This window comes from Aspergillus welwitschiae (assembly GCF_003344945.1).
Source record: "Aspergillus welwitschiae strain CBS 139.54b unplaced genomic scaffold BDQ94scaffold_45, whole genome shotgun sequence".
In the NCBI taxonomy this organism is placed as follows: Eukaryota; Fungi; Ascomycota; class Eurotiomycetes; order Eurotiales; family Aspergillaceae; genus Aspergillus; species Aspergillus welwitschiae.
The window spans coordinates 218,021-232,822 of record NW_020798739.1 but is presented as its reverse complement, the minus strand read 5'-3'; the positions used below and the strand labels follow the sequence as shown (position 1 = coordinate 232,822).

At 52.0% G+C, this 14,802-nt stretch overlaps 7 protein-coding genes across 7 annotated transcripts; 2 read left to right on the top strand and 5 right to left on the bottom strand.

Moving 5' to 3' along the window:
* Nucleotides 1–3: 3 nt before the first annotated feature.
* Nucleotides 4–1,565, top strand: BDQ94DRAFT_152075 (uncharacterized protein). Its single transcript, XM_026767882.1, has 2 exons — nucleotides 4–866; nucleotides 951–1,565. The coding sequence occupies exons 1-2, from the start codon at nucleotides 197–199 to the stop codon at nucleotides 1,376–1,378; spliced, it is 1,098 nt and encodes a 365-aa protein (XP_026621515.1). The 5' UTR covers nucleotides 4–196; the 3' UTR covers nucleotides 1,379–1,565.
* Nucleotides 1,349–2,669, bottom strand: BDQ94DRAFT_98044 (SDR family NAD(P)-dependent oxidoreductase). The gene is made up of 4 exons (XM_026776975.1): nucleotides 2,472–2,669; nucleotides 2,115–2,398; nucleotides 1,601–2,018; nucleotides 1,349–1,535 (listed from the first exon to the last, which is right to left on the bottom strand). Exons 1-4 carry the CDS (start codon nucleotides 2,538–2,540, stop codon nucleotides 1,485–1,487), a joined length of 822 nt encoding a protein of 273 aa, XP_026621514.1. The 5' UTR covers nucleotides 2,541–2,669; the 3' UTR covers nucleotides 1,349–1,484.
* A 144-nt stretch (nucleotides 2,670–2,813) lies between these two features.
* BDQ94DRAFT_183521 (L-rhamnonate dehydratase) lies at nucleotides 2,814–4,518 on the bottom strand. The gene is made up of 3 exons (XM_026774440.1): nucleotides 4,287–4,518; nucleotides 4,004–4,226; nucleotides 2,814–3,940 (listed from the first exon to the last, which is right to left on the bottom strand). The coding sequence occupies exons 1-3, from the start codon at nucleotides 4,371–4,373 to the stop codon at nucleotides 2,982–2,984; spliced, it is 1,269 nt and encodes a 422-aa protein (XP_026621513.1). The 5' UTR covers nucleotides 4,374–4,518; the 3' UTR covers nucleotides 2,814–2,981.
* A 498-nt stretch (nucleotides 4,519–5,016) lies between these two features.
* On the top strand, nucleotides 5,017–8,130 carry BDQ94DRAFT_183517 (putative C6 transcription factor). The gene is made up of 5 exons (XM_026774439.1): nucleotides 5,017–5,242; nucleotides 5,382–5,416; nucleotides 5,497–5,613; nucleotides 5,666–7,034; nucleotides 7,101–8,130. The coding sequence occupies exons 1-5, from the start codon at nucleotides 5,055–5,057 to the stop codon at nucleotides 7,894–7,896; spliced, it is 2,505 nt and encodes an 834-aa protein (XP_026621512.1). The 5' UTR covers nucleotides 5,017–5,054; the 3' UTR covers nucleotides 7,897–8,130.
* A 259-nt stretch (nucleotides 8,131–8,389) lies between these two features.
* BDQ94DRAFT_98028 (uncharacterized protein) lies at nucleotides 8,390–8,892 on the bottom strand. The gene has a single exon (XM_026776974.1). It carries the CDS (start codon nucleotides 8,792–8,794, stop codon nucleotides 8,513–8,515), a length of 282 nt encoding a protein of 93 aa, XP_026621511.1. The 5' UTR covers nucleotides 8,795–8,892; the 3' UTR covers nucleotides 8,390–8,512.
* A 98-nt stretch (nucleotides 8,893–8,990) lies between these two features.
* BDQ94DRAFT_174766 (putative Ste20-like serine/threonine protein kinase) lies at nucleotides 8,991–11,264 on the bottom strand (the record flags this gene model as incomplete). Its single annotated transcript, XM_026772399.1, has 4 exons — nucleotides 8,991–10,645; nucleotides 10,704–11,020; nucleotides 11,109–11,139; nucleotides 11,213–11,264. The coding sequence occupies 4 exons, from the start codon at nucleotides 11,262–11,264 to the stop codon at nucleotides 8,991–8,993; spliced, it is 2,055 nt and encodes a 684-aa protein (XP_026621510.1).
* Nucleotides 11,265–12,184: 920 nt separating this feature from the next.
* On the bottom strand, nucleotides 12,185–14,538 carry BDQ94DRAFT_98015 (DNA-protein crosslink repair co-factor UBX5). Its single transcript, XM_026776973.1, has 2 exons — nucleotides 13,710–14,538; nucleotides 12,185–13,641 (listed from the first exon to the last, which is right to left on the bottom strand). Exons 1-2 carry the CDS (start codon nucleotides 14,194–14,196, stop codon nucleotides 12,578–12,580), a joined length of 1,551 nt encoding a protein of 516 aa, XP_026621509.1. The 5' UTR covers nucleotides 14,197–14,538; the 3' UTR covers nucleotides 12,185–12,577.
* Between the last annotated feature and the right edge of the window lie 264 nt (nucleotides 14,539–14,802).

Sequence of the window (14,802 nt, the reverse complement as noted above, 5' to 3'; positions counted from 1 at the left end):
AATTGTTCCTACTCTCACGTATGCTGCTTTTCAGCTTTGTAGGTTTTCTTTTCTTTCTATAATCTCACCTCCCAATATCCATCCCAAGCACTCGCTCAACCCCGCATTCTCGGGAAGATCACCAGCTCGACCCCTCACAAGCACACGAAACACGAACACAAACAAAGAAAGAAAAGAGAAAAGTACACCCACGACAATGCCAACCCCAATCATCGACTCCCACATCCACCTCTTCCCAGCATCCCATCTCCCCACGCTGGCCTGGTATACACCCTCCAGCCCACTAGGATCCCAGCACTCCGTCGACGAATACCGCCTCGCAACCACCTCCATTCCCACATCCCCCGAAACAACAACAGACTCACACTACCTACGGGGCTTCATCTTCCTCGAAACCGACCGAATCTCCTCAATTGAAGAATCAGATCCAACCCGTGGCTGGTCCCACGCCCTCGACGAAGTCTCCTTCCTCACCCGGATCATTACCGGAGACCCCGTCCCCGGGGAAGGACACAAAGATGTAGATCGCCACCTCTGTCTAGGTATGGTACCCTGGGCGCCTGTTCCCGGGGGTCCTGCTGCGCTGGAGAAGTACATTTCTCTAGTGAGAGAAAGGACTTGCACGGAGGAAGTATTCAGAAAAGTCCGCGGAGTGCGGTACCTCGTTCAGGATAAGCCGAGCGGAGTCATGTTGCAGCCCGAGTTCATTGATGGGTTGAGGTGGCTAGGACGGCAGCAGTTGGCGTTTGATCTGGGGGTGGATGCTCGTCAAGGTGGCATTTGGCAGTTGAGGGAGGCGGCGGAGATGATGAATACGGTTTATCGGGGGGTTGGGGAGAAGAAGGATAGGGTTAGAATCGTTATTAGTATGTTCATCCACCACCTTCTGCCTCTATCTTTAATCAGAGTTTATGGTTGGTATTTGCTTGTTGCTAACGAGCTGTCTACAGACCACTTGTGCAAGCCAAACCTTCGTCTGCCGTACACATCGCCCGACTCGATAGCTACGCATCCTGATTTCCTGGAGTGGAGCTCCCTGATCACAGCCATGGCACAGCATCCGACAGCGTATATGAAGCTTTCCGGTGGATTCTCGGAGCTTCCCCCGCTGACGGCGGAATCGGAGCCGGATATTGCTTCCCTAGTCGACCAGGTCCAGCTGTGGATGGACGTGGTCTTTGATGCATTTGGGCCGGAGAGAGTCATGTTTGGGTCTGACTGGCCGGTGTGTAATGTGGGTGGAGGCGGCAGTGCAGTCGCCTGGAGACGGTGGAGGAGTGTGGTGGAGGGCATCTTGGAGAAGAGGGGCTTGTCACAGGAGCAGAAGGAGGGTGTATGGGGAGGAGTTGCAGTCAAAGCATATGCGATTGAAATCTAGATAGTAGTACTTAATTCGATTCATATGCTAGAAGTATGTATGTACACCGATCGCCATAACCAAGTATGTCCACATCAGAGAGATCATCACAATAATATCGTTTCATTTACTGAAGATTCACGAAAAGTCCCCCATCCACAAGTATCTGCGCTCCAGTCTATTGATTCACATTAGCAGCCTCTTCCAGAACATCCAACATAAAGCTGAGAGAAGAAAACTTACCACATAACCACTCAACTCCTCACAAGCCAAAAACACCGCCGGCCCCGCCAAATCCGGTGGCTGACCCAACCGCCCCAACGGAATCCTGCCCTCCATATACGTCCTCTTCACCGGATCACTCATATCCTCATCATTTAACTGAGTCCGGATCGTTCCCGGCAGCAGCGCATTACATCTGATGCCGTATTTGCCCAACGCCACCGCACACGACTGCATAAGACTAAGCACCCCCGCCTTGGTGGGCGTGTAATGCGTCTGCTGTCCACCCCCAACAAGTGCAGAGATAGAACTAATCCCGATAATGGAGCCTCCCGGTGGCGATTGAGCCAGCGCCATTTGTCGTGCTGCTGCTTGTGTTGCCCAGAATGCGCCACAGAGGTTGGTGTTGATTGTGTGGCCGAGGAGAGGGGGGTCGACTCTACACAGTAGGCCAACATAAGGCAATTAGAAATGGCTCTTCCAGACGGTAGACAAACAGAAGGGGAGTTAGCAAATGGGTGGTTTGACCACTTACTCGAGAAACTCCTCGAACTTGCACACTCCCGCATTACTCACGAACACATCGAGTCGTCCAAAGGCTTCCACGGCTTTGGCTACGAACTCCCGCCCCGTCTCGGGCTGTGTTACGTCTCCTGCGACGAGGATGAATCTGCTGCTGCTCTGCTCACTGTCGTTATTGGATCCGATAATCTCAGATACGTCTTTGCGCATCGCTTCGATGAGGGGCTCTTCTTTGGATCCGCCGAGGTGGTTTACGGCTACTTTTGCGCCGTGGCGGAGGTATTCGAGAGCGATGGCCTAGAAAGGAGATCATGTTAGACTGGCCTTGGGAATGACTGTGAGTTCAATTGTTTGTGTCTGCTCGCCTTACCCTGCCAATACCGGTTAAACCGCCTGTAATGGCGGCGACTTTGCCGACTAGGATTTGGGGGAGAGGCATTATTGTTATGGGTTGATTGTGGTTTATGGTCGATTGGGGCCTCTGGAGGAAATTGAGCGGTTGACGTGAGGAATACTACCAGCTTATAGCCCTGGATTTAGAGCTCGTCTTGTGCTGGTAATTCTGGTCAACCCCGCCGGGGAGATTCAGATAACCAAAGAGTAAATCTACGTTGAAGTGGAGTCGGTCTCGGGCTTCTCGTGGGATTGTTACCCCGAGACCACCCCCACATTCGGCTTTTACCCCACACCGGAGGATTTGTTCCCAAGTCATGTCGAGGATTGTTCCATTGCCCCCCTATCTATTGTTCTGAAGAAAACTGAAACAGAAAAATGGTCATGTGTACATGCATAGTAAGTAAATGCTAATTTCGTCACAGATAGGAAATATGCCATCAAGCATCTTCTAGAAAAACCGTCAAGATTTTCGTCGAAATACTGCTCAAGTAGACTCCTGCTGGTTCTCAGCTGGAGCAACCAGTGCCTTTTGGGGCGCAGGAGTGAGAATTGAAGCTGCTGGGATAAGTGACGCAGCAGGGTTTAGCTCGAGGCCGAAGCCCGGCTTGTCCAGGATCGAGACATCCAGGTATCCCTTAGTAGGGATCGGCTCGTTGAGGAAGAGGTTTCCGAAGACGGGCTCAACAGTGTGTCCATCTGCAGAGTTGGCGAGGTATTCCTGGAAGGGTGTATTGGGTTGCGAAACCACAAAATGGTAGGAGTAAGGTCCAGATGCGTGAGGAACAACGGGGAGGTCGTAGGCACTGGCAAGGGCGGAGACCTTGAGCAACTCCGTCATACCACCGACCCACATGACATCCGGCTGCAGAATGTCCAAGTTACGGCCCTCCACGAGCTTTCGGAAACCGTACCGCGAGTACTCGTGCTCTCCGGTGGTGAACTTGACAGTGGGGTGGGCTCTCTTCAAAAGCGCATGACCGTCGAAGTCATCCGGAGTCAAGCATTCTTCCCACCAGTCAATGTTGATTCCTTCCGCCTCACAACGCTTGACCAGCTCAATTGTGTATGGAACGTTCAGGGACATGTAGCAGTCGACCCGCAGAGGGAAGTTGGGACCGACTGATTCCCGCTGCTTGCGAAGGTACTCAACGTTCTTCAAGAGTCCTTCCGTACCCTCGTCAGGGCCATGGGGAAGAGCGACCTTGGCTCCGGAGAAACCCATGGCCTTGGCCGAAGCGGGCTGAGGACCAGTGCAGTAGAAGTCCAGACGCGAACGCGTAGCGCCGCCAATGAGCTTGTAAACGGGTTCGTTGCGAATCTTGCCCAGAAGGTCCCAGATAGCCAAATCAATCACCGAGATGACGGCAACAGGGAGACCTTTTCTGCCATAGAACATCGATCCCCGGTACATCTTCTCAAACAGGTCATTGGTGTCTCTGGGGTCTAGAAGATGAGATACAGATTAGCCTGGCTCATTTTCAGAAGACTGATATTGATAGCTCATACCTGCACCGAGCAAGAAGCGCTCAAAGTGTTGATGGACCAGCCAACAAGCCGGGGGACCACCGAATCCCGTGGCAAATCCCTTAGTCCCGTCGGTAGCTTCGATCTCGACGCAGAAAGAGCCCAGGACGTTAATACCCCATGATGTGCGAGAGCCACGGTATTGTGCCCAGCGAGTCATAGGGGTGGAGATGTTACTGTCAATCAACCAGTGACCTCCTTTGACCTGTTGAATTGAAGAGATTTAGCGATCTGCTCATCATTATCCGGGCGCTGCTGAGCCTACATTATGATAATCACCTCCAGATCCCACACCGTCAATGATGAAGGTGCGGATCTCTTTGATGCGGGGAAATTGTCCGGTAGAGCCCATGTTGGCAGTAGTTTAGCGGAGAGGGTATGGAGGATATCACAAAAGCTAGAGAAGGAGAAGCAGAAGAAAAGAGAGAGAGAGAGAAAGAGAGGGAGATAAACTTCTCCCGGGGAAACTGGAGCATATTTGAAAGCATACGAGCAACTCGGCGTCGAGGGGCAACCCGGCAGACTTTCCCCTCGGCTGGTGATGCCTCGGGACAATGCTACCCCGAGAAGGTCTCCAACCTGCGCAGCCAACCGAATCACAGGGACGAAGAGTAAGTCTTAGTTAGAGAGACATTGGACGGGTGAACGGACCCTAAGGGGCGCCCCATTTCCAAGCAAGTCCTTTCTCAGGGCAAAGGCAAAGGCAAAGGTCATCTTCCCCCAGACCAGAGGGTTCTTCACAAACGGCAGAACGGGTGTGGAGGTCCTTTTGCGGGGGTCCGCGTGCCTTTTCTTGGCTCAGGCAATGCCAGCCCGACGCTCTCTTCGTCTCTCTCATTCCTTCCTATTATTCTTCTCCTTTGCTTCTTTGTCGCTTTCGCTCGCGCTTCGCACGATTTTTGAAACTAGCAGTTGATTCGGTCCAATTTCCCCGATTTCCGCCCCTCCTGCCAGGATGCTTCGTCGCTGCTGATCGAACTGCTGTGGCTGCACCTGTCTTTCTCCCGATAAACCCCGGACTCGCTAAAGTACCATGCCGAACGCTGCTGCAGCTGTCTCTGTTCGACAGACTCCACCACCATCCCGACTTGCTGGCGATCTGGAACGGGATCACAGCGGGGATGAATCCTGGTCCGCTGCCGATAGCGAGAATGATCGTGTTGCGCAGAACGGGTCGAGCGTCCCTCGTGCGCTGAAACGTAAACGACCCCTCACAGTGTCGTACGTACCGTCCCATCCTGCTTTGAACAATTGAAAGCACAGATCTCCCTTTGGCCACATTCCAATGATTGCTGGAACATCTGATCTAAGAGAGCTGTGGCTGGCCCCATACCATTGGACATCTTACTAACGGACTAAGATGCGAGCTATGTAAGCAAAGGAAGGTCAAATGCGGTAGGTATGCCCTGCCTATGTGGTGGCTTCCCCTCACTTTAAAATCCTTGCTACATATCTCCATAATCTAACATGCGCAGATCGAGCGCAGCCTAGCTGTGGGTGGTGCTCTCGCAATGGCCAATTATGCGAATACAAGGAACGGAAAAAGCCTGGACTACGGGCAGGCTATGGAAAGGAATTAGAACAAAGGCTAGGTGCGTCGCTAGTCGTTGAATAACCTGAAGTCCCCACTGACTAGGAATGCAGACCGGTTAGAAGAGGTTATTCAGACGCAGGCTCGCCTAATCGAGACGCATATCATTCAGAGCCAGCCGACTAGGAGCCATGATATCCCCCACCAAGGGCCCTTCTCATACAGCTCACCATCAGAGACGGCTCAGGGTCCCAGTCCCAATAACGCCTTCTATTTCCATGATCCATCATCTATCGTGCCCCAACCGCGTCAGTCTGAACCATCCATCACCAGTCCTTCGGACATATCGGTCAAGAACACCATACAAAATCACCTGGCGAGTGCTATGTCTGCGCCCGTTTCGGTACCACGGTCGACGAATAACGCGCCACAAGCCAATGATTATATGGGAAATGAATCATCGCTGAAAGTTCCGGTCAACCTATATGCCAACCAGGAACAGTTACTGGCAGATCCAGAGCTCGATCTACCCCCGTACGATCTTCTATACGCGCTGGTGGACCTCTATTTTGAACACATCAATACCTGGTGTCCCATTCTTCATCGCCGTACAACTCTCGATACATTCTTCGGACCGTCCCCTCTCGAAGATGCGGACAGGACAGTGCTCTATGCCATCGTTGCAACTACTCTTCGTTTTTCAAGCGACAGTCGGCTTAACGAGCAAAACCGCAAACGATACCATGACTCCTCCAAACAGAAGGTCCTACTCTATGGGCTAGAAAATTCATCAGTAAAGGCTCTCCAGGCTTTGGTAATCCTAGCCCTGGATCTAGTGGGGTCCTCCAACGGCCCTCCTGGATGGAAATTGCTCGCACTGATTACCCGATCAGTGGTCCAGCTGGGACTAGCCGTGGAGGCTAAGTCTTCGCTCATTGCTCCCAGTTATCCGTCTATCTATACTCTTAGGGCGGTAACGCTCCCGGAGCCGGAATCCTGGATTGAGGATGAGAGCAGGCGGAGGCTCTTTTGGATGGTGTATTTCCTGGATCGATATTCTACCATTGCAACCGCCTTTGATTTCGCCCTGGACGACAAGGACATAGACCGAAAACTACCATGTAAAGATGAATACTTTCTCAAGAACCAGCCCGTGGAGACAAGATGGTTCCAACGCTCGAGTGATCGTGCTGACTACGTGACTCGTGCCGAAAATGTCGGCAGCTTTGGACTTTATGTCGAAGTATTGGGTATTCTCTCTCGGATCCATGCTTTCTTGAAACGACCTGTCGATATAGGGGCTTTGTCGGACGTCGAGGAGTGGCAGACTACATACCGCAAGCTGGACAGCGAGTTAACGTCCTGGGAATTTGGCCTCCCAGCCGAATATGCCTACGAGAACTCCTCCCGCTTGTTCAATGGATCCAAGTTTACTAAGGGGATCCATTGTGACTGGGTCCAACTCCATGCCACTTACCAAACGTGAGTATTCTTACCATCTCGATCACATGCAATCGCATCAAGGAATCCTAACATTTACCCATACAGTGCGGTTATCCGGCTCCATTCATCAGCAGCGTATCCCACCACACGATCACCAATCTTCACCCCCTCATACAGCGCAAGCCAGCGATGCCTGCTTGCAGTGGACAACATCCTCTCCGTGACGCGCTTCGTTGTCGACAATAACATGCTCGACAAACTTGGCCCCCCATTTGCCTTCACTCTCTGGGTATCTGCACGGCTCCTCCTCGTCCACGGGTCCACAATAGCCCACACAGTCAGCCCCGACATCCTCTTCTTCGTCGACACCCTAGCCCAGATGGGCAAACACTGGAAAGTCGCAGAGCGCTACAGCTCAATCCTGCAGCGCGTTCTCGACGAATACGGCGAATACCAACAATCCGGAGTCTCCGACTCGGAACGAGCCACTCCATCCACCGTAAAAATCCTAGCAGACATGCGCCGCTGCGCATTCGATCTCGATTTCCTCATCTCCCGACAACCCCGCACCTCTCCAGCCGGCAGCCAGCCCTCCGAACCACCAGCGACAGTCAGGAATCCAGCACCCAATGAACTCGAATACCTCGACGTCTTCGGTTTCTTCAATGTCCCCCGTGTTCCCGCTGCTCGGGCGACGGATATCCTCAGCCTGGATATTGGCGACCCAGTCAACAATCCCATGTCAGTCAACGGACTGACTGGGACAGGCGGCGGCGGCGGTGGCAGCAGCAATACCAATCACGTCGTTGATGGCTCGCATTCCAATACGAATGAATTCAATATCACAAATTATCTCATACCCACACCGGAAAGTGACTGGCTTTTCCGTCCGAGTGGTTGAATGAAGTCTTCATGTTTAAAGATTGCTACATCTTTGAGGCAGTTTATCGCTTTCACAAGCCATGCTGAAGAACCAAGGGGAACCTATGTGACTCCTGTTCACCATGCCGTACACTGAAACCTGTTAGTTGGACCTTAGGGCTGGCAATGGCGTTCAGCTGCAATCCAGTACTGTTGCGGAAACTGAAGCTATCAGACTGTACTGGCTGGCTGGCTTGATTGTACAATATCACACACAGTCCCGTGTTAAATGTATGTCATTTGATGATGAATTATGATTTTCACGATGTGATGCGATCTTGACAATGAATGCATCACCTGGATGTCTGTAATTTTCATTCTTCGGGCTATCACACACACACGCACACACATCAGGTACTAGAGTGTCCTGAGAACAATTGATAGACAAACAAGGAAAAATTTACATAACTCCCCACATCGTTCTGATACCATTACAAATGCAGACAAAGAAAGATAAAGGAAAGAAAAGAGGGGGAAAAAGAGACGACAAGAAAAACGAGAATGAGAGAAGAGATGAGTCTTGAAAGTAGTGTCATGTTCCCAGAGACGTAATGTAACCAGAGGAGGCCAGTTTCCAGTAGGCAAGCTCCTGTTCACTAAATCAAGATGGTTCCAGCCCAGGAAATTCCAGAATAGCAATGTGGAGATAAGAAAGGTATGAAGGAGGGAATCCAAGTCGGAAATTCCATGTGGTGAATTCCCAATTGTGGATAGAGCACCAGAAGCAGAGAATGTGCATAATTTGAGATGAACGCCACCAATTCATGTTCTGTTAAATCCAGGAGGGGTTGTAAGAGCAGGATATTTCGCGCGAAAGAAGATGGTATGTGAGTCAATCCAAGACACACAAAAACCAAAGTGGATTGCATAGCTGCCATGATCGTGAAGTTGGGATCTCACTTAGTCCGTCCGTAGTGACTAGAATACTGTATTTGCCCAGTATGTTTCAGTTTCGACCCGCTGCAGACGGGCTATTCTCGCAGTGAGTGGGTAAACTGTCATACTAGCCCAGGTTTCAAGAGGCAAATCTGGCCAGTCACTCGTGCTATGCTCGAGTATAAACTGGGGCAACACTTAAGCCCTGCCTGGGTTCGAATCTGAGTCAGAAGGCTCAACTCGGACAAGGATCTCTTCTAGAAATCCCTCTAAGAACGAGGTCACTTGAGCGCCCATTCCCACGGGTGCCTCGTTGTCCCAGCGTTCAAGCTTCGTAAACATGCCGTAGATATCGCCCACCAGGTTTTCCATCATTCCATGGACATACTCCTCACGTGTTTGATATTCGCTAATGTTGCCGTTAGCATCCCTCGTTGCGTTAGGTGAAATGAGCTCCAAGCGCCGCGTCCGGCGACGAATGGCCGCTTTGAGAGCAGGTAGTATCACGCTATTTAGAGCTGTGATCTCGTTCGAAGGGGGCGTCTGGGTCTGGCCCTGGATCGCCTCCCGCTCCCGTGCTCTGTCATCGAGGGCCGCATCGGTTGTGGTATTGAGCTGGAGAGGATCGGGCCTCATGGATGAAGGTCGAGGGCCATGTGGCAACGCTTGCTGCGGCCGTTGGGGCTGAGATGGCGGTGACATATGCTTTGGTGCTGGAGGGAGCCGTGTTTGTGGCTGTGCGTATATTGGACGCTGTGGATATGCTTCTTTGGCAGGTCTAACGTTCTGGTTCGCGAGGTTTGAGGCCGGTGGATCTGGCAGGCGTCCTTGATACGATGGAACCTCCGGCAGGTGTGACTGCGGAGCCTTCTGATATCCTTGTAAACCTGGGGGAGCACCCCGCCCTTGCGAGAAAGCTGTCGAAGGCCCTGGGGAGCGATCAAGCTGGAGGAAGCTCAGATCCTCAGCCAAAGCTTGTTGCAGAGCTCTGTCATAGTCACTACCAGGACTCCCTTTTGGCTGACGTGAGACTGGCTGTTGTAGGTGTGAAGGTGTCTGAGGTGGGACATCCGATGATTGTTTGATAGGTGAAGGTGGCAAGGGAACCTTGGTGGGCGACAGAGGCTTGGGCATAGCGCTAGGCACGTTTTTCGTCTGCAGGGGTGTAGGAGGCATATTGCTCTTTGGTCGTAAAATGTCCCGACGGTGCTCGTCTTTCATGTTCCACTCATTGGCTTCATGGCTTCTCGCGTTCATGTCCGCTTCTTTCATCGCCTTGAGAGGGGGTGCTCTCCCTGCCGGCCGCACGGTGCCAAAGTCCCACAAATCGTCTTCTTCCTCAGGGGAAGGCGTCTTGGGTGGAGGCTCCTGAATGTCTTCATCATCAGCCCCCCTATTACCATGGATGGCGTTCCAGCGCTCGTAGCGTTCAATTAGCTCGGTCAGGTAGGTCGTCTTCTTTGCTCTCTTAATGAACGGATGCTCGAGCAGCTCTCTGGCGGATGGCCGCTCCCTGGGATCTCGTCTCAAACAAAGTTCCACAAAGTTTTTGAACGCTTTACTATAATCGCCTTGCAAGACAGGTGGGGGGTTCTTGGGAATCAAGAATAACACCTTCATGGGGTGGATGTCCGAGTAAGGAGGCTCTCCGTTGGCCAGTTCAATTGCAGTGATTCCGAGAGACCAGATATCGGCCTTGTAGTCGTATCCGGATTGCTTGATCACCTCCGGGGCCATCCAAAATGGGGTACCCACGAAAGTATTCTTTTTAGTCATTGTGGCTGACAGTTGACTGGAAACTCCAAAATCAGCCAATTTCACTTGGCCGTTCGAGGTAAGCAGGATGTTTGCAGCTGGCGCCGACATTAGTCTCCATTAAGCGGGGTTAGGTCGAGCGGGATCAGGTGGTACCTTTGACATCCCGGTGCAGCTTCTTATCGCTATGTAGATAGTCCAGCCCTCTGAGTAGCTCTCTTATGATGATCATGATATACTCCTCTGGGATGGTTCCCGGACGCATCAAGTCGGAGCAACTGCCACCGGAACAGAACTCCATGATGATCCATAGACTGGATCCCTTCAAGAAGGAACCATGGTATCGAGTGACATAAGGAGAATTGAGTTCCGACAAGATGGCAATTTCTTGGATGATATCTTCCACCTCATCTTCGGCATTCTCGACATCGATGATCTTGATAGCAACAGAGGCACCGGTACGCTTATCAACGCTGCAAATAATGGCAGTGTAAGCCGATGAAGACCTCATGCATAGGGCGCAATCAGAGCGAGATGAGGGAGGTGCCTGAGCATACATACCCTTTATAGACTCGTCCGAAGCTCCCGCCGCCTGTAACGGTATGACTGAGTTAGGAGAGCCTGAATGCGCGGCAAGATGAATCACACCATGCCCGAGTACGTACCGATGCAGCTCTGCTTCATGTAGATCGTCTCTGGATCCACTAGGCCTTCCATCTTGGCTGTAACTAAACCGCGGGCGGAAAAGGATGTAGAGATCAATTATCTCGCCCGGTTCTGCAACACTTGCAAGTGACAATCAGCGTCTGTCATGAACGAGCGATGATGATGATGATGTCTGTGGTATGCGAGTACCATATGCGTGGAAGACCGAGAACATATAAGAAATAAGAGTATGGGAAGGCAGCTTCGCCGGGGGCGGTTGTGGAGGATCAAGGGCGACATACCTATCGCCTAAGCTAGGCTAGGAGGTGGAGGTAGGGCTTAGATAGGAAACAGGTAAAGAAAGGAGACATTGAATTGCCGGAATAGATAGGGATCAATCAATCAATCAATGATTGCGGTTCAAGGAGAGATGCTAATTAGAATTTCGGCAGAATGCATCGGGCGAAAAAGCTGACGCTCGACTATGATTGTTTTAGGGATGACAACCGGCAACCGACAGTTTGCTGGCTGGAGTGTCTGTGTGTCTCCGAGGGGGGCGGAGGAGGGGGGCAAAGAGGAGGAAGAATGGGTACAGCCACCGATCCTTGCGTGATTTGAAAGGGAAAGGAAACCGGGCGCAAGGGCTGAAAGATGGGGAGGCGACATAAGCTAGGCAGATGAGAATAGATGGAAGAAATGGGAGGGAGAGAATTGATTCCCTTGCATGTCAAGAAGAAGCAGAAGCAGAAGCAGCAGAACAACAACAACAACAACAACAATAACAATGACAATTGGAGACAAGTTGGAACCACGAAACCAGGAACAGGAACCGGCGATTACCAAAAATACCCGCCCGAATACCGGCCACTGATTGATTGCTTGATTGGGGAGCAACGCGGGGTCGTCTCTGGCCGGGCGGTCAAGCTGCTTTGGTTTTAAAAAAAGCCCCCCCACCATCTCTTGGAACCTGTCTTGGGCAGGCGGTGAATAGAGGAATTGCCTACTCTGGTACTTATCTACTTACTGTGGACGCTGTAACAAAGGAGGGAACTGCTCTAAAGTAGAAAGGGATATCAAGGGTGATTGTGTGATTCTTCTTAGATTTCTTTCTCATGAAGCCATTAGATCTCCTCTTTATGCAGACTCGCAGATATAGAGGACAATTACTCGATCAAGTATGACCGGATGTACATGATTGGAAAGAGCCATTCAGGTGTCCTGATGTCGGCGATTTGCTTCCCAGGGAGATGCTCATCCGTGTTAAACAAACATCCATCCCGCAGAGCAGCAAATTGACCCCAAGAGCAAGAGGCCGCAGTCCTGACTGCTCCTTAGGTCCCCGTCCTGGACATCTCCGACTCTCTCCTCAAGTGTCAGATCCCAGTCTATTCCTCAACATAGCCTATCATGACCGTTCCATTCTTCAGTCCAGCATCGGCGACGGTCTGATCCAACGAGTCAATCAGATTGCGGCCCATGGCATTCAGCTCAAACTCCACGCCAGCTTTATCAGCCAAGGGAGGATCAGCCTTGAGCCATTCGTAGATCCGCTGGACAGGATCCGTCAAAGCGAAACGCCGAATCACTCGCCCCGACGGGTGTCGGAACTGAATGCGCGTGGTTGTGGCAGGATCGGCAGGGGGCTCTGTGTGGGGTCGATTGTCCGGAATGGACAAGAAGGCGCTCTGTTCAGGTTGTTCGGCCTCTTCCATTCCAACATCTTCAGCCCGTCCCTTACCCTTCACATCGTCGGTGCTGCGGGTGAGATCGTCGGGATCCTCCATCTTCGGGCCTTGCGACGTCTCATCCCCTAGACTGTTTCTCATTGCCATCTCCATCATCTCTTCTTCGGTCATCGCATCGATACTCTTCTCCTTCTTCTCCGGCTTCCGCTTCGCCACGGGATTTCTCACGTTGTGCTTCAGACTGTATCGATCGAGGAACTCGTGGAGTTGCATCAGAAAGTCCGATGCCTTGATCACGGGAGGCCCCGACCAGACCTTCATCTGCTCTCCAGTCCGGGGGTCAACAATCGCAATGTGGGGATAATTATCTGAGACGTCGCTCGCCTGAAAGTAGTACTGCAGATACGGTCCCGCGCGAGGGTCGTCCTTGGAATATTGCATGAAAATAAAATGCTCCTTAACGGTGTCTCTCACACCCGCATCCTTCCAGAGGTCTCTGTTCAGAACCTGGCAATCAAAGACTGAAGGGTCCTGGATATTGACCATCAACCACTTCTCATTGTCGCGACCTTCCTGACGAGCGACATCCCACGGAAGTCTGGACATGATCTCGAAAGGGGGGCGGTACATCTCAGCCAACATATTAGACTTATTCGACGCCTCGGAAGCTCCTCCAGTCGCTGCGGCCAAACGTTCACGTTCCGAGGTATCGTCCTCTCCAGACCATATCGATGTGTCTCGTTGGTTGAAAATGCCCGGTCGGTCTAAGAAGAAGCAAAGTCAGCTGTGACTGGACAAGACTAGAAATGGAAGGGCAAGGTGAAGTGCTGACTGTTTCGCTGCTGGCGCGCGCGCAGTTGACCCAATATGCTGGCATGCATATCACCGTCGTCAAAGTCCGCTTCAGGCCCCACCAAGGTTTCTGTTGTACGGGCCATCGGCGCACGCACGTTCTCTTCAGCATCTCCTCCGCCGTACATCTCTTCTTGGAGGCGACGGGCCATAGCTGCATCGTCTTCAAACACAGCGTCGTGCGATGGGTGATTCCGAGGCGCAGAGCGAGACTCGTCTATTGTGACGTCGTCATCGGAGTCAACATTGACTACCCCAGACTCATTTCCATAGCCGCCAGCATGAGAAGCTCGCTGTGGCGTGGAGGCCGACGGTAAGGGATCATCAGTCAGTGGCGCACCGCCATTCTCGAAGAAAAGCTGTACGGCCTGCTCAATATTGAAATCAGTCAGCTGCAGATACTGGGTAGCCAGCTCCGGCTTTGAGCCGGTGATTTCAGTGAACTGTGCTACCACGTCGCCTTCCATGGCGGGCGCACGGCACTGGGGTGGGTCTAAGGATGAGACGAAGAAAGAAATATGAGGGGAAACAAGAGATCGCCGTGATGGGAGGAGGGTGTATGCAGCAAGAATCCCAACAGAAAGGTCGCTGGCAGGCAATGTGATGCAAACAGCTGCAAACAGTAATGTCAGTGCTAGGCGGTGATCAATGAAGATGGAGGAATGAAGTTGAGATAGATCCAGATAGATGAGTATGAGTTGAAGAACACTAGAGGGGAGATCTTTGGGAAGACTCCGCACCGGTAAACCAGAAAGTTGTGCAAGGGAATGCAGCACAAACAACCAGGATGCGTGGTGTCAATACTCGGGTGCTATCCGTCAGGTAGAATTGGTGACGCACTTCACAGCATCCGATGAACAGGCGGATAATCACGCGGTCCGACCCTGTGGCTTTCGCGCCTGAGAAGTCAGGCCTGGGCAGCTGAGCAGAACCCCGCGGGAAAAAACGTGACTGGCCGAAGCGCGTCAGCCTCGCTTCTTATCACGTGATAAGATCAAGCCACGCGTGACGCGCTCTCCTTAGCTCGACGCGTCTTTTTAATTATGCCTCCTTGGGAAGATCATCGTGGATAC

What these genes read in the sequence shown, in the direction of transcription:
- BDQ94DRAFT_152075 (XM_026767882.1), top strand. Translation starts at nt 197, where the DNA reads ATGCCAACCCCAATCATCGACTCCCACATCCACCTCTTCCCAGCATCC. An exon ending in TAGGGTTAGAATCGTTATTA is followed by an intron (nt 867 to 950) that starts GTATGTTCATCC and finishes AGCTGTCTACAG; the next exon opens with ACCACTTGTGCAAGCCAAAC.
- BDQ94DRAFT_98044 (XM_026776975.1), bottom strand. Translation starts at nt 2,540, where the DNA reads ATGCCTCTCCCCCAAATCCTAGTCGGCAAAGTCGCCGCCATTACAGGC. An exon ending in GTTTAACCGGTATTGGCAGG is followed by an intron (nt 2,399 to 2,471) that starts GTAAGGCGAGCA and finishes TCTCCTTTCTAG; the next exon opens with GCCATCGCTCTCGAATACCT. An exon ending in AAGTTCGAGGAGTTTCTCGA is followed by an intron (nt 2,019 to 2,114) that starts GTAAGTGGTCAA and finishes CCTACTGTGTAG; the next exon opens with AGTCGACCCCCCTCTCCTCG.
- BDQ94DRAFT_183521 (XM_026774440.1), bottom strand. Translation starts at nt 4,373, where the DNA reads ATGGGCTCTACCGGACAATTTCCCCGCATCAAAGAGATCCGCACCTTC. An exon ending in CTGGAGGTGATTATCATAAT is followed by an intron (nt 4,227 to 4,286) that starts GTAGGCTCAGCA and finishes TCAATTCAACAG; the next exon opens with GTCAAAGGAGGTCACTGGTT. An exon ending in GCGCTTCTTGCTCGGTGCAG is followed by an intron (nt 3,941 to 4,003) that starts GTATGAGCTATC and finishes CTCATCTTCTAG; the next exon opens with ACCCCAGAGACACCAATGAC.
- BDQ94DRAFT_183517 (XM_026774439.1), top strand. Translation starts at nt 5,055, where the DNA reads ATGCCGAACGCTGCTGCAGCTGTCTCTGTTCGACAGACTCCACCACCA. An exon ending in AAACGACCCCTCACAGTGTC is followed by an intron (nt 5,243 to 5,381) that starts GTACGTACCGTC and finishes TAACGGACTAAG; the next exon opens with ATGCGAGCTATGTAAGCAAA. An exon ending in CTCCATGCCACTTACCAAAC is followed by an intron (nt 7,035 to 7,100) that starts GTGAGTATTCTT and finishes TTACCCATACAG; the next exon opens with TGCGGTTATCCGGCTCCATT.
- BDQ94DRAFT_98028 (XM_026776974.1), bottom strand. Translation starts at nt 8,794, where the DNA reads ATGGCAGCTATGCAATCCACTTTGGTTTTTGTGTGTCTTGGATTGACT.
- BDQ94DRAFT_98015 (XM_026776973.1), bottom strand. Translation starts at nt 14,196, where the DNA reads ATGGAAGGCGACGTGGTAGCACAGTTCACTGAAATCACCGGCTCAAAG. An exon ending in CGCGCGCCAGCAGCGAAACA is followed by an intron (nt 13,642 to 13,709) that starts GTCAGCACTTCA and finishes GCTTCTTCTTAG; the next exon opens with ACCGACCGGGCATTTTCAAC.